Genomic DNA, 17,417 nt, shown 5'->3' on the forward strand with positions numbered 1-17,417 from the left:
CTCAGACTTTTGCACAGAACTGTGTATATATATATATATATATATATATATATATATATATATATATATATATATATATATATATGCTGTTTTATATTTTTGTCAGTGTAAACTCCAAGTAAACTTTGATCCGCAATCTGATACATTCTTCTGGAATATTTAAAGAAGAGGACACATTTGCATAAGTCATAAGATTAAAAGTTTAAAACTAACTAAATAAATAAAATCCCAATAAAAACAAATTCCCCCCCCCCACAAATTTATATAAACATACACTGTAAAAAAAAAAGTTACGCCAACTTAAAAATTCAAGGCAACTTACTGCACATGATTTTTGAGTTTATGTGACAACTAAGATTTTTAAGTTTTGAAGAAAGTTGTGCCAACTTATACTTTTGATCTCAGATAACTTAGCCTTCATATTCACACAAACTTAATTTTTTTCAGTTTTACATGATAAGAATTCAACTTTAAGGCTACTAATCTTTCATCCAAGTAAAAACTTCAAAATTTGAGTTCAATTTTCTTTTTATCCCACAATAAAACAAATAACAATCCAGTTCAAATAGCATGTTTATTTTAACATGATGGTAGCAAATGACGTGCAGTTTGCAATTTGTCAACCTTTTGAATATGTATGTGTTTTAATAGATTCACTCTTTATGTTCATTGTATGCATATTATACACCATTGTATGCCATTTGTAGCATTTTAATTGGCTGGTACTGAATTGTTTGCACATTTCGTTTGTCAAATTAGCTTCAGGCTTAAAATAAGTGAATGTGTGACTTAACAAAAAAGCACTGCCACTACAGTTTTACAGCAGTTTTGCTACCATCATGTTAAAATAAACATGCTATTTGAACTGGATTGTTATTTGTTTTATTGTGGGATAAAAAGAAAATTGAACTCAAATTTTGAAGTTTTTACTTGGATGAAAGATTAGTGGCCTTAAAGTTGAATTCTTATCATGTAAAACTGAAAAAAATAAGTTTGTGTGAATATGAAGGCTAAGTTATCTGAGACCAAAAGTATAAGTTGGCACAACTTTCTTCAAAACTTAAAAATCTTAGTTGTCACATAAACTCAAAAATCCTGTGCAGTAAGTTGCCTTGAATTTTTAAGTTGGCGTAACTTTTTTTTTCAGTGCAAAAAAAAAAACTAGTTAAAAATATCAATCGTTATTGTTTAACCAAGAGAACTGCTTTATATCTATTTCATACTTATGTAAATATTATAGTTATGTAAATATTTTAATGTTTTTAATTTTTTTTTCCAGTAAGAAATCTGAGAAATCTGACATTAGAGAAATGTTCCAAACCCGTTGCTCCTCATTAGTGGCTGGAGTGAACTTTTATCACTTCCTGAGTGTGGGCCATCTCCAAACTGAGACTTTAGATTCTGAAGTTAGAAAAAAAGGTTTTCAAAAAAAACCAACAACAACTCAGTGGTTTAAAGTGTTTTCACTCAATGTAGTTTGGTTTGTAATGGGAATAAACATGTATATCATTCATTATTTTAAATCGTCTTTATTTCTACAAATGTGGCATTGTTTAATTAAATATGTGTACATTTTCATACTTTATTAAACTAAAAATAAGTTTATAAACAGAAAAAAATATATAAAATGTTTGAATGTTCATTCTTTAAAACAAAACAAAAACAAATCTGTTCTAAATATTTAGATTTAAATATCTTTAAAGATTTTATAAATATTTAGATTTTAAATTTAAAATATCTTTAAAGATTTTAAATATTTAGATTTTAAGATGAAAATATGTTTAAAGATTTTAAATATTTAGATTTTAAGATTAGGTTTTAAATGTAATTTTTAAAAAATGTGAAAATACCTTGTGAGTTTCTCTATTTAGTGAGGTTTAGAGTAATTAGTTAGGGTATAAATCAAATAAACAACAACAGCAGCAACAACTGGAACAACAAAATAAACAAAATAAATTAGGCTTTTTTTACTTTTATTTTTTATTTTTTTAATTAACCCTGGAAAATACCATGTGCTCTTGCAAGTTTAGTAGATATTTTTAGTTCTCAATATGGGGGGGGAATAAAAAATAAAATTAAATTAAAAAAACTAAAAAAACAAACAAACTGTAACATTCAAACTAACATTTGGTTTACTTATATTCGTAGGTTTTGAACCATTTTCTACATTGTAGAACAACACTGAAGATGTCAAAACTATGAAATAACATACGGAACATGGAATTATGTGGTAAATAAAAAAAAAGTATTAAAAAACAAAATATATTTCATATTTTCGCTTCTTCAAAGTAGCCGCTGTTTACCTTGATGACGCTTTGCACACTATCGGCATTATCTTAACCAGCTTCATGAGGTCGTCACCTGGAATGCTTTTCAATTAGCAGGTGCCTCATCAAAAGTTAATTACTGGACGAGTTTCTTGCCTTCTTACTGTGTTTGAGATCAAACAGTAAATAGTAAATAATAATAATACAGTAAATAAGCCTATTCCACAACTGTAGTAATCCATATTATGAAGAACCGAACAACTAAGTAAAGGGAAACGACATCCATCATTACTTTAAGACATGACGTGACTTTTAATTCATAAAAATAAAGAAAAATATTGAATTAGAAAATGTGTCCAAAGTGGGCGGTGCTTAAAGCCTTCTTGACTCTTGCTAGGTTTAAGGTAATTCTGTTGAGTTTGAAGTTTTTATTTCTACAGTTTGAGAAAAAAATGTCAGATAGAATTGATCTAAAATTCAACATGTCAGCCTGTAGTGTCTTGCCTTAAATGCGTAGCCACTTTTTTCTTCTCTGCTATTGTTTTGTGTTATTTAACATCAGTAGATGTTTAGGACACCGTGTCGCGTCTCGTCCTGTCACTCTGACGCCATACGGTCTCCTTTCAGCCATTTAGTACCAGCTCATCATCCCTAACCCATTGTTAGTGTAGATCTTTAATGCAATCCCCTTCCTAAGAATGGTAGAGCATGCCTGTTAGTAAAGCGCTCGCTTTATTAACGAAAGTCATTGACCACCTACTAACCTGTTTGACTGTTTTTTCTCGCTTTTTGTTTCTTTTGCTAACAAAGTTGGTTTCGCCAAAGCAGACCTGCAAGGTAGACGGTTCCCTCTCCATTCTGAGCTTTGGCTCAAAAGTTGCTCTGTGTGATGTATCGTGTCAATTTATATTATTATTTTATTTTATTTATTTATGTATTTTTTTAACACCCAGGCATTAAGCTGTCTCGCTTCACTGTAACAATGTCTTTGTATAAAATGGTTCACTTCTTTTGAAAAAAAGAGAGAGATAAAGAGGATGACAGCAGCTGCGAGGTGTATAAATAAAACATCAGACATTAGTGTGTAATTATGCCAGATGTTTGTTTGCTGGGTCTCATCCTGGTCTCCGTTTATGCTAATGATGATCACTTTAGAGTCATGGGTTTCTGCTCAGCCTTAAAAAAAAAAAAAAAAAAATCAGGTTTAGCCTGGAATTACAATAATTCCACTTTTATCAAAAATTCAAAGCCCACCTTCAGTTAGTTTTATGCACTTTATCTTAAAGTGTTGTGATATTGACAGTCTAAATTAATCTGTTCATGAGACAAAAGGGTTCAGAAAAAGAGAAAAAAGAAATTAACTAACCAGAGCAAAGACCCAAACCATATGGACTGAAATGGAGCTGCTACTTCAAATAATATATCTGGCTTTTTTAATTAATCTGAAGTTTTAGGGTTTTTTTTTTGTATTTTATTTCATATCATTTTTAATAATAAAAGGTATAATTGCACTATTTTATTAAAAGTTTAATTATTTTAAATTAAACAATTTCAATGTTTGTTCTTTACATTTTAAAATGTTATTATTATTATTATTATTATTATTATTATTATTATTATTATTATTAATGAGTCTATTTATTGGTTTAGTTGTTTATTCTTTTCAACATTGTAGACTGTTAAGACATACTGTATATCACAAAATCAGTGTTTTTTTTTTTTTTTTGTGGTTTGGTTTGGTTTGAGGGACAATTTTCAACCATAAAAACATAACCCAGTATCTAAAACAAAATCAAGTAAAAAAAAAAAAGATTAAATTAGGGGTGAATCATTTTATGTTTGAACATAACATAACATAACATCTTCAATTGCACTACACATTACACAAGAACTGCACTTTTGGCATTTTTGTTTTCTACCTGTTTGTGTGTGATTAACCCTGTTTAACACAAGTGTTGTGCTCGAAGCACTTAAAGGTGTAGTATGTAGATTTTTGTTGTCAAAATTATTAAAATAAAATTGTGTCACAACCCTCTTTAAGAGCAATAGACCTCCAAATGTTGATGGAAATACTGTTATTCTTAATAATTCAAGATTGTTATTATAATTTTTAAAATATAAATAAAATAAAGTATAATGTAAAAGTGAAAGCAAATGCAAAAAACATGCAGAAAAGAAAGATACATAATACATGAAATACTGATCGTCAGTTTTTTTATTGCACTTGTTTTACTGTCAAATTATTGATAGTTTTTGATAGCTAAAACTACTAACTGCACCTTTAATCACACTTTACTTGCAGTTATTAAAGCTCGACTGCCTTTCAACTTTTTTAAGTGTAGGTCATAAAAAGAATTTTCCCAACACCCAAATATTTTTGTTTAGTGGACCGAAAGCTACTGAATTCGAATCACAGACTTCTAATTTTATTAAGTTGTTTTTTTTTTAAATAGAACAATTAATGATTGTATTGCCACATGGCCCTAAATTCTCCGCTAGTTGTTCCTGCTTCACCATGACCCAATACAAGATCCTACGTCATGCATCATGTGATGGGCTTTCCCTGCTCGCGCAAACAGGAGAGAAAAATGAAGGACGTGAGTGTGTGAATGAAACATGAAAGACCGACTACAGTAATGGAAAGGGAGAAGAAAGATGTTACGTTATATACGAAGGAAAGGAAACGCAGGACCAAACTAATAAATATCGGCGCTCAGCGAGCACCTCGGTGTGATCAGCTGTTCGTTTAGCGACAGAATGATGGAACTGTCAGTGCACTATCAAGGTAAACCTGTAGATGGCAGTAATGCAACACTGTGAATGCCAGCTGCCGTAAAACCCAAAAGAAGAAGAAGGTAAACCTGCGCATGCGCACACGGACTTCCTCTGTCTGCTTGACTGCACGAAGCGAGCGATTTCATGCACATTATTTGCTCGGGAATCCCCTCAAATTAAATAACTTCCCAGCTACAGAATGGCCTGGTTTTTTTTAAGATATTACAGAAATAAACATATATCACAATGACCAAATTTAGAAGGAAATAAATTTCACCAATTTTATGAAATCGAAAGGCCGTCTAGCTTTAATGTTTACATGGTTGTTTTTGATAGGATATCTTAAAACTTTAGTGTAATGAAGAAAATATGTGTCAAACCTCTCAATTAGTAACTTAGTAATTCATGGTAATCTGTGGAATTTCTTTGTTTGGAACATTTTTGTAAGTTGCAATAATATCAACATCTTTCTGGGCCAGAAAAATGAAAATGAGTGGGAAAAAAAAACACCTAAAAGATTCACAATACATACAATAGGTATACATTCCTTTCATTTTCTTGTAAAATGTTTTAAAGTTTTTTTTTTTTTTTTTTTTGGGGGGGGGGGGGGGGGGGGGGTTGAGGGTTGGACAACAAAAAGTCCCAACTGCACCTTTAATCACAGTTCACTTGCAGTTATTAATGTTCATAGAGGGGTATTTTTTTGATAGAGTGATTTTTAACTTTACAATAGTGAAAAAAATGGGTCAGATATTCTTAGGAATTCACGGTAATCTGTGGAAGTTCTTTGTTTGGAGCATTTTGGGGATTATAATAATGGAGGTTTTTTTTTTTCTGGGCCAGAAAAATGTAAACAAATGCAGATAAAACTAAGATCGACAATACATAGGAGCCTTTGAGATACTGAGACTCATTCACTTGGAATTCTGCATTTGTTTTATGGTAGAATTATTGAATTATTGACTTTTTTTAACAACAAAACATACAAATTGCACCTTTAATCACAATCTTTCCACAGTTATTTTCTCTATTCCATACTAATGTGCTGTTAACTGATTTATTATTAACTCCGTCTGTACGTGGTGACTCCTGGCGAGTTCTGCCTGTGTGTGATACCCCAGCCCCCCAACAACCTCCCCCCCCTTCCCCGCCATTCCCTGCCCCGTCTGAAGCCACGTTCGGGAATGTCCGCAGCGCTGTGTTTTGTCTACCTTGTTACTAAAACCTACTCGGAGAGAATGGCAAGGCTCAGTTTGATTTTTTTTTTTGTTGTTTTTTTTGTAATCTTTGAGAATTTTTTACTACTAACCTTGACTGCATGCCAACTTGAAGTGCATACCTGCATGGCACCTAACGGCTCGCCGCCGGCCGCTCTACCCCGCTGTTACAGCCCTGTGCTCTGCCACTGTAGGTCCTAGCACCACGTGTCAGGAGGACTCCTGCGCCAACATGGGCGTCTGCATCCAGCAGTGGGAGAACTACACCTGCGACTGCTCCATGACCTCCTTCACGGGCATGCACTGCAACGACCGTAAGTCCCTTTCCCTTCTTAAAGACACATATTCTGCACTACATCACATTTTTATGGCTTATTAATTAACGATTCACACAACACAACACAACACAACACAACACAACACATACTGCACATATCCAGAAGAATCGCTTCAAGTGATCAAAAAGGTAAGCGCTCTCTTTACTTTTTTATACATACAGTTTGTATCACAATCATACACTATATAATCACTTCTAGTACATACTTTCCACCATATTAGAAACTTTCTAGCTTTTGTAATCACTGTGATTAGCATTTGGATCTCAAATTAGCGATTACAGAATAACAATCCCCAAATTATTGATCTTATCTTAAAAGAAAAAAAAATTATTTTGAAATATCTGCGATGTGTTTAGAATTCCTAGTGTTATTTTGTTGGTTGTTGGTTGTTAGTTGGTGCTATATTTTCTTTATTCACATGAGAAGTTAGCCACGCTGATGTACCAAGTGCACATTGTTATTTTTATAACTAGCCCAGTGACAATGGTGTTCAACAGAAAGAAAAAAATAATAATTTGCAATCTAAAACATAATGAATAACGGTCAGGTTTTGCTGTTAGCGCTGAAAACAAAACAATGAGAGTTTTTCTTTTCTGATTCAGTATTTTCCAGGAATGTCATATTAATGAGCAATCCAGAGTAAAAGTCGTGGTGGAGATGTTGGTCCTATATTACGGTGCAACTATGCAGTCATTGATCAATGAAATGATGAGCGTGATGTCATTGACGGAGATATTATCCTGAAAGTTCAAGCTTTAGAGGCGGAATTGTTTGAGCAGAGTGAACAGATGAGGAGAAAAGACAAAAGGACTAAAGTGCCACTGTATCGCTGTCTTTATATGGAGATGAAACGAGGTCTAAATTCCACTGTATCATGATCAGCAGGTAGTGAATGGCACTGTGGGTAAATTAGCATTCTGAACACTGTTTCGAAGCATAGTATACACCTTTGAGAATGTCCCCATAAAGATTTTGATAGTTCAACTCCTCATGATAATTGAGGTTTGTTTTCTCTTTTTCTTCAGTGCTTATGAATGTATCACGAAGGCTAAATGTTTATAACCCATGAAACATACACAGCCAGATGTTTTGACTCATAATTTGACCTCAGGAAGTGATTGAAATGAAGGATTCGTGGATGGCTTTGTCAATTCTTTAAAATTAACACATGCTTGAGGATCCCAACATGCAAGCTCATGTTCTCAAAGGTTTAGATGAATTACGCTGTCACTGAAGTGCTCTCATGCCTCAGTAGAGGAGTGATGAGATGAAACTCATCTGTAACGTGGGCCACAAGAGCCCAAGTCTGGCTTTATGAACAGAACATGATGGTACACGTTTATGATATTTATCTGCTGATAGTTTATCTGTAATGACTTTTTTCCTGAACAGACAAGGACAATACTTTCTTTCTGGACATCTGAACATCTAACATTTCAGCCCTTACATCAAATACAACCTGTTTAGATCATTTTAAGTTGCAACCAGATCCACATTTTCATTGTTAAAAAAAGAAGGTCAAATACAACCCCAGTTCCAAAAAAGTTGGAACGCTGTGTAAAATGTAAATAAAAACAGAATGCTGTGATTTGTACATCATGGAAACCCTGCACCAATCAGCCATAAAATTAAAACCACTGAGAGGTGAAGTGAATTACATTGATTATATCATTACAGCGGCACCTGTCAGTGGGTGGGATATATTAGACAGCAAGAGAACAGTCAGTTTCTTGAAGATGATGTGTTGGAAGCAGGAAAAATGGGCAAGCGTAAGGATCTGAGTGACTTTGACAAGGACCAAATTGTGACGGTGAGATGACTGGGTCTGAACATCTCTAAATAGCACATTTTGTGGGGTATTCCCAGTATGCAGTGGTTAGTACCTACCAAAAGTGGTCCAAAGAAGGACAACCGGTGAACCGGCAACAGGGTCATGGGTATCGAAGGTCATTGATTCACATGGGGCACGAAGGCAAGTCCATATGGTCCAATCCCACAGAAGAGCTACTGTAGCACAAACTGCTGAAAAAGTTCATGCTGGCTAAAACAGAAAGGTGTCAGCATGAACTTTTTCAGAAAAGTCAACTGAGTCAAGAGAAATGACATTCCATTACTTTAAGACATGAAGTGTCTTTTAATTTAAAAAAAAGTAAAGACAATCCATTGAATTAGAAGGTGCATCCAAACTTTTGACTGGTACTGTATATACAAACAGTACAAGAAAAATATTAGATTATATTATCCATCCATTATCCATAACCACTTATCCTGTGCAGGGTTGCGGGCAAGCTGGAGCCTATCCCAGCTGACTATGGGTGAGAGGCGGGGTACACCCTGGACAAGTCTCCAGGTCATCACAGGGCTGACACATAGACACACACAACCATTCACACTCACATTCACACCTACGCTCAATTTAGAGTCACCAGTTAACCTAACCTGCATGTCTTTGGACTGTGGGGGAAACCGGAGCACCAGGAGGAAACCCACACAGACACGGGGAGAACATGCAAACTCCGCACAGAAAGGCCCCCATCGGCCACTGGGCTTGAATCCAGAACCTTCTTGCTGTGAGGCGACAGCACTAACCACTACACCACCATGCCACCATATTATATTATATTATATTATATTATATTATATTATATTATATTATCACACACACACATCACATTATCTCTAGCCGCTTTATCCTTCTACAGGGTCGCAGGCAAGCTGGAGCCTATCCCAGCTGACTACGGGCGAAAGGCGGGGTACACCCTGGACAAGTCGCCAGGTCATCACAGGGCTGACACATAGACACAGACAACCATTCACACTCACATTCACACCTACGGTCAATTTAGAGTCACCAGTTAACCTAACCTGCATGTCTTTGGACTGTGGGGGAAACCGGAGCACCAGGAGGAAACCCACACAGACACGGGGAGAACATGTAAACTCCGCACAGAAAGGCCCCCATCGGCCACTGGGCTTGAATCCAGAACCTTCTTGCTGTGAGGCGACAGCACTAACCACTACACCACCATGCCACCATATTATATTATATTATATTATATTATATTATATTATATTATATTATATTATATTATATTATATTATATTATAAAGGCATAGGTGATTATAGAAAATCGCGTACACTGATTGGTTGAGAAATTCAGACTATTTCTCGATAATCGCCTCGAGCGACTCAGCAAAATGGCGGACGACCGCTTCTTCACCGTAAGTGAGAAAGAATTACAAATTATGACAGAAAACGCTGTTCCTAAAAGCACTAACGATGCTATGAAGTTTTGTCTAAAACTATTTAAAGGTAAGGTGGAATTGTGATTTATTTTATCGATTTCAAAACAATGTAGTTTATGTGACTCTGCGTAGATAAGTGACATAAGTCTGTGCCGTGATGTTATTATATTTGCATGCCACTTTTGAAGTTTGAAATAAATTATTGTTTTAATATGATTTTTTAAAAATAATTACCTGTGTATTTATATGAAAACAATTATTCACCTCAGGCTCAGTGAATATCAGTGAATAATAACTTTGACTTTGTCTCATTTATGATTCACCGATATTCACCTTTGGCGAATAATTGTGAAATAATATATTACATTAATAATGAAATATTAATAACATAACTTGTGAAATCTCAGGAGCTTTCATGTTAATATGATAAATATGTATTTCTTACAATCTAATACTTGTAAAAAATCTGTGTCAATTGTAGAAATATAATATTTGTATTTGGCAGTATTACACATTTGTCACACATAACTACTAAAGTAATCATGATATATACATCTTACATTGATTGATATGTAAATAAATATTCAACTTGCATATACAGTAAGTATGACTTACAGTATACCTACCTGCCAGTGTACTCATTACATGTGACCGGAGTCTTCCACAAGGCGAGGCAGACATATTGTTAAACCTAGTGAGCTAGTCGACAGCTGTCAGTACTAACAATGGCCATTTTCATTGTTTACATTTATTATAATAATGTTAGATGTTTTCTGACGTGTGAATGAGACATGAGGTAGTTGGATATGTGAACGATGTGCTATGCTCCTCCCCCAACGCAGTAATCAGGCAGTGCACGTTCTTATGTTTTGGAGGAGTGGCTTTTATATATATATATATATATATATATGGGCGGCACGGTGGTGTAGTGGTTAGCGCTGTCGCCTCACAGCAAGAAGGTCCTGGGTTCGAGCCCCGGGGCCGGCGAGGGCCTTTCTGTGTGGAGTTTGCATGTTCTCCCCGTGTCCGCGTGGGTTTCCTCCGGGTGCTCCGGTTTCCCCCACAGTCCAAAGACATGCAGGTTAGGTTAACTGGTGACTCTAAATTGACCGTGAGTGTGAATGGTTGTCTGTGTCTATGTGTCAGCCCTGTGATGACCTGGCGACTTGTCCAGGGTGTACCCCGCCTTTCGCCCGTAGTCAGCTGGGATAGGCTCCAGCTTGCCTGCGACCCTGTAGAAGGATAAAGCGGCTAGAGATAATGTGATGTGATGTGATATATATATATATATATATATATTGTGTGTGTGTGTAACTGTAAAGTTGATTAGAAGGAAGGAAGAGAAAAATTAAAAACAGTTTTCCTGATAAGAAGTAACTAACAAACAAACAAATAAATAGATAGATAAATAAATAAATACATTTTTGCATGTTTGGTTGAAAGACAACAGAGTTTCAAATTCAAAATTTTATGAATGTTTAAGTTTTTATTAAATAATAAAATGGGCACAGGATCAAAGATGGAGTTTTAAAGGAGGTTAGAAGGCAAAGTCAAAGACAAAGTTGTGTTGTTGACCAAAAATAAGCCTGATATGGAAAATACCACTACAACAACAAATAATAATAATAATAATAATAATATCAAAATCCGGGCGGCACGGTGGTGTAGTAGTTAGTGCTGTCGCCTCATAGCAAGAAGGTCCGGGTTCGAGCCCCGTGGCCGGCGAGGGCCTTTCTGTGCGGAGTTTGCATGTTCTCCCCGTGTCCGCGTGGGTTTCCTCCGGGTGCTCCGGTTTCCCCCACAGTCCAAAGACATGCAGGTTAGGTTAACTGGTGACTCTAAATTGAGCGTAGGTGTGAATGTGAGTGTGAATGGTTGTCTGTGTCTATGTGTCAGCCCTGTGATGACCTGGCGACTTGTCCAGGGTGTACCCTGCCTCTTGCCCATAGTCAGCTGGGATAGGCTCCAGCTTGCCTGCGACCCTGTAGAACAGGATAAAGCGGCTACAGATAATGAGATGAGATGAGATATCAAAATCCTTCCCATGTCAGGACCTGGTCTTCCCAGGCAGCCCCCCCATCCCAGTACTAGCCAGGGGTGAGTTTCCCAAAAGCATCGTAACACAAAGATCATCATTAAATGGTAAAGCGAGCAGCACAATGAACACTCTCTCTCTCCTAGTTAAGATGCTCTTAGCATTAAGAGGCTTTTGGGAAAGCCACTCCAGGCCCTTTGGGTGGCGCCGATCTCCGCTTCTATAGCACTCAGCCTCTTGCCTATACAGCTAGGGTTACAGTGGGGGGTTGGTTCTTTGGTAACCATGAGCGTTTGACTCCCTACTCACATCTGTATTGCAGCATGGCTTACCAGATAGCAGTAGGTACCATTTTTATGATGGCCTTTGGTACGACCTAGCCATGAGTAGAACTCACGATCTCCCGGTCAAGAGGTGGACACGCTAACCATTAGGCCAGCTCATAATAATAATAATAATAAGAATAAGAATAGCAACAACATTTTATATAACCATGCAATATGTTGCAGGACGCATGACATTCTCTGATATCCTGAATGCGCGTGTGTGTGTGTGTGTGTGTGTGTGTGTGTGTGTGTGTGTGTGTGTGTGTGTGTGTGTGGAGGGGGTGTGTGTGGAGGGGTGGCACATATGATCCGTCATGTAGTTGCCTGTCGAAACAACACAATTGACCTTCCAATGATTGAAGACTGACACCTGGAATGATGACACCATGCTGACAGGTTGTACTTTTTTCCGAAGCCAGGCACTAAATCAGAGACATGTGGGACAAGATAAAAAGAGATGAAAAGGAATGATACTTGTGTGTATGTGGATATACCTATATATTATATGGACAAGAGTTTTTTACTGGGAAACACTCCACTCATATTTTTCATATGAGTTCCATCTGGGACATGGAGAACCAAAACTGTGACATAAATCTCTATCTGTCACTCATGAGGAAATCGATGAATTGTTTTGATAGATTTGGGTACTTTTGGTTTGTGAATGTGTCGATATAATAAAAAGAAAATCACACGCTGGCTTAAAGATATGAAGTTTATCTTCTTGTGTTGAAAAACTCACATTTTTCATACGAAATACATCGCGGATCTGAGTGACATATTTAAATAATGTTGTCTGGCTTTTTTTGTGGTCTATCAGATATATTTCATTCACCTAGCGTGATACTGAGCGAATCAAAGATGAATTATCTGAATGGAATATATCTGACAGACCACAAAAATAATCCATCCAATCTAATTATTATTATTATACATACACACACTCTTCATATCAGCATTCTCGAAGGTCAACACGAGCTTACCTGCGACTTGCTGCTGTTAGCACGGCAGTCCAGTAGTTCCCTTCTAGCCAGCGTATTGTTAGCGCAGGCCAATGCTAGTGCAGGCTAATGCTAGCACAGTCAAGCCAAATAGTTTTTATTTTCCCTGTGTAATTTATTTAGTTACTTTTAAAATCACCATCGACAACTACACACAGAGCAATCTGGCGGCCAAAATTCTCTCAAAATCTTCTGCTTTTAACGAAGCAACCCTCACGGCCATGTTTGTTTACAAACAGTGACTCACTAGCGACGTGTCTCTTTTCCAGTTTTTTGATGTCCGTTGGTATGTTTTTCTCTTGTAAATATGCGTAAAGAATATCTAATAAAGTTTTGGTAGCCTTTTGGGTGTTCAGCACATCTTCAGTTTCCAGTTTATTTATTTAGTGCTTAAACCGAGCACTGGATTAGCCTCATCTTCTCTCTTACCCGGCTGACAAAGAAATGATTGTGCACATGCGCAGCAGAAAAGTTTTGTCATTGGATCTTCGCATAAGTTCTGATGTGTGATGTCATGTTGTCTTGACAACGTGCAATATTATAACAATATTGCACGCTCATTCTCCGTTGGGGATAGTGGTGTAATACATGGAGGATAAGTGATATGATAACAGTATTGCATGCCATCAATAAACCTACTAGAAGGGAATAGAATACATGTTTTTATTCCATGGGAAAAGTGGTCTGTATGTACGGTATAACAATTCCCGATATTTCACTCCAATGACGTCACTCCCAGTGTTTTCCCGCTGACTAGATGCACGTTGTCAAAATGGCGAACCAGTTCAAAATTAAAATTCTTTTGATCAACTTGCATTTTTTTTTTGTGGATGCGTCCATATAATACAGTGTTTCTCAAAGTGTGGTCCGCTAGTTGATATCGCAAAATATCACATTTTATCAGTGCTTCTCAAATCGCCTATGTGACTCCAAAAGCAAAGTTCTGAGTTGTTTTCTATATTGAATAAAGTCCTATGCAAATTTAAATAGTAGTCTATTATTTGAATTTGTCTGACATTAAGCAAGCCAACAGTTTTGCGGCACTGCCTATAGCTACGTCAGTGTAGGTTACACTTAGGTTTACAATTTGTAATCTGACACAAGCAAGGACAAAGTGCAAAGACACAATGATTATTTGTTTGAGAAAACAAAGCAGCACAACTGGATCAATGTGGCCCCCAATACAAGATTAAAACTGTCCAGTTTGGAGTCAGACATGGCTTCACTGATGTATCATAATAAGCGGCACCATTCTTCCCATTAAGATAAGGACAACAGTGAGTGAGTTGGCGATACTACAGGGTGTTTCAAAAAATTTGATATTATTTGAGATGCAAATATCTCAGAAACTACATAGTCTAGGCAAATGAAACTGAACAGGCTTAATGTTGAGCAATATAAGACTTATTCCTCAAAATTTGAATGAGAAATTCAAAGGTATGTGGATTCCATGAACGATTTCACAAATTTTCAATATGCGCGCCGCCTGAGACACAGATACACACACACACAGACAGCCTTCCTCTCTGAACTTTTTGTGCCGTGTCCAAATCTGCATTGCAGTTGGTGCATTTTTAGAGAATTCTCTCATAAATGCACACTACATAGTCTTGTTCGACTGTGTTCGAGCGTACTGTAACACACAAAACACCTTTTCTTTTCCAGTGAATGGCATTTCTATACTTAAAAAGATCTAATCTAGCCGCTTTATCCTGTTCTACGGGGTCGCAGGCAAGCTGGAGCCTATCCCAGCTGACTACAGGCGAAAGGCGGGGTACACCCTGGACAAGTCACCAGGTCATCACAGGGCTGACACATAGACACAGACAACCATTCACACTCACGGTCAATTTAGAGTCACCAGTTAACCTAACCTGCATGTCTTTGGACTGTGGGGTAAAACGGAGCACCCGGAGGAAACCCACGCGGACACGGGGAGAACATGCAAACTCCACACAGAAAGGCCCTCACCGGGCACGGGGCTCGAACCCGGACCTTCTTGCTGTGAGGCGACAGCGCTAACCACTACACCACCATGCCACCTACTTAAAAAGATAAAAACAAAAACATTAAAAATAAATTTTGACCTGTTTCCGCACATGCTGTTAAAATTTGAGGTCAATTGAATGAGAATTGGCAAAGTTATCAGACTGTGAAATTATGTCAAATTTTTTGAAACACCCTGTATTTATAAAACTGTCATTTCATTAGTGTGTAATGTGTAATGTGCTGTTGAAGTAGGCTCATTGTTTTTCGTTCGAGATATTTAGGGGGTTAGGTGGTCCGCGAATATTTTTTTTAATGGATAAAGTGGTCCTTGGTCTGATAAAGTTTGAGAAACACTAATATAATATAAAAAACATTACATGGTGGTGTGGAGATATGAAGTCTATCTTCTTGTGTTGAAAATATTTTATACTCGTGAATATTTTAACCACTCGAAGATAAACTACATGTCATTGCGCAACTGTGTAATATCCTCTGTGTATACATATACATGAGCTTGTTTGTCTTTCAGGGTCATGTGCTTTTCCTGAGCGAGTGCCGCATTATGGCTTCCTCAGTTAGCAAACCCAGGTAGGGATGACTTATACACGGAGTGCAGAATTATTAGGCAAGTTGTATTTTTGAGGGTTAGTTTTATTATTGAACAACAACTATGTTCTCAATCAAACAAAAAGACTCATAAATATCAAAGCTGAATATGTATGGAAGTTAGAGTGGGGTGTTTTTAGTTTTGGCCATTTTAGGAGAATATGTATGTGTTCAGGTAACTTTCACTGTGCAGAATTATTAGGCAACTTAATAAAAACCAAATATGTAGCCATTTCACTTATTTATTTTCACCAGGTACACTGATATGACAACTCCAGATTTGCAAATAAACATATCTGACATTCAAACACAAAACAAAAACAAATCAGTGACCAATATAGCCACCCTTCTTCATGAGGACACTCAAAAGCCTTCCATCCATAGATTCTGTCAATTTCTTTATCTGTTCACAACCAACATTGTGTGCAGCAGCAACCACGGCCTCCCAGACGCTGTTCAGAGAGGTGTACCGTTTTCCCTCTTTGTAGACCTCACGTTTTATAATGGACCACAGGTTCTCTATGGGGTTTAGGTCAGGTGAACAAGGGGGCCATGTCATTATTTTTTTCACCTTTCAGACCTTTACTGGCTAGCCACGCAGTGGAGTATTTGGACGCATGAGATGGAGCATTATCCTGCATGAAAATCATGTTCTTCTTGAAAGATGCTGACTTTTTCCTATACCACTGCTTGAAGGTTTCTTCCAGGAACTGGCAGTAGGTCTGGGAGTTGAGTTTGAGTCCATCCTCAACTCGAAAAGGTCCAACAAGCTCGTCTTTGATGATACCAGCCCATAGCAGTACTCCACCTCCACCTTGCTGGCGTCCGAGTCGGAGTGGAGCTCTGTGCCCATTACTGATCCAGCCACAGGCCCATCCATCTGGCCCATCAAGAGTCACTCTCATCTCATCAGACCACAGCACCTTAGAAAAATCAGTCTTAAGATATTTCTTGGCCCAGTCTTGACGTTTTATCTTGTGTGCCTTACTCAGTGGTGGTCGTTTTTCAGCCTTCCTTACCTTGGCCATGTCCCTCAGTATTGCACACCTTGTACTCTTTGACACTCCAGGAATGTTGCAACTCTGGAATATGGCAGAACTGGATGCTAATGGCTGCTTGTTAGCTTCACGCTTGATTTTCCGCAGATCATGTGCAGTTATTTTGCGCCTTTTTTTTCCCCACACGCTTCTTTCGACCCTGTTGACTATTTGCAATGAAACGCTTGATTGTTCGGTGATCACGTTTCAACATCTTCGCAATTTCAAGAGTGCTGCATCCGTCTGCAAGACATCTCACAATTTTATACTTTTCAAAGTCTGTCAGATCTCTCTTCTGACCCATTTTGCCAGAGGAAAAGAGGTTGCCTAATAATTATGCACACCTGATATAGGGTGTTGATGTCATTAGACCACACCCCCTCTCATTACACAGATGCACAGCACCTGATATACTTAATTGGTAGTAGGCTTTCAAGCCTAAACAGCTTGGAGTGGGACAACATGCATTAAAAGGATGTTGTGGTCAAAATACTCACTTGCCTAATAATTCTGCACTCAGTGTAATAAGGCAAGAGAGAGAGAGAGAGAGAGAGAGAGCTGTAAACAGCTGCCTCACAAA

General features: G+C 37.2%; 1 protein-coding gene across 1 annotated transcript in view; it reads left to right on the plus strand.

Moving 5' to 3' along the window:
* Positions 1 to 17,417, plus strand: part of nrxn3a (neurexin 3a) — an 851,023-nt gene that overhangs the window by 312,389 nt on the left and 521,217 nt on the right. The window contains exon 18 of the mRNA XM_060932786.1: positions 6,454 to 6,573. Within this exon, the coding sequence (XP_060788769.1) occupies positions 6,454 to 6,573 (120 nt within the window). The remainder of the gene's footprint in view (positions 1 to 6,453; positions 6,574 to 17,417) is intronic.

This window comes from Neoarius graeffei, chromosome 11, assembly GCF_027579695.1.
Source record: "Neoarius graeffei isolate fNeoGra1 chromosome 11, fNeoGra1.pri, whole genome shotgun sequence".
Lineage (NCBI taxonomy): Eukaryota > Metazoa > Chordata > Actinopteri > Siluriformes > Ariidae > Neoarius > Neoarius graeffei.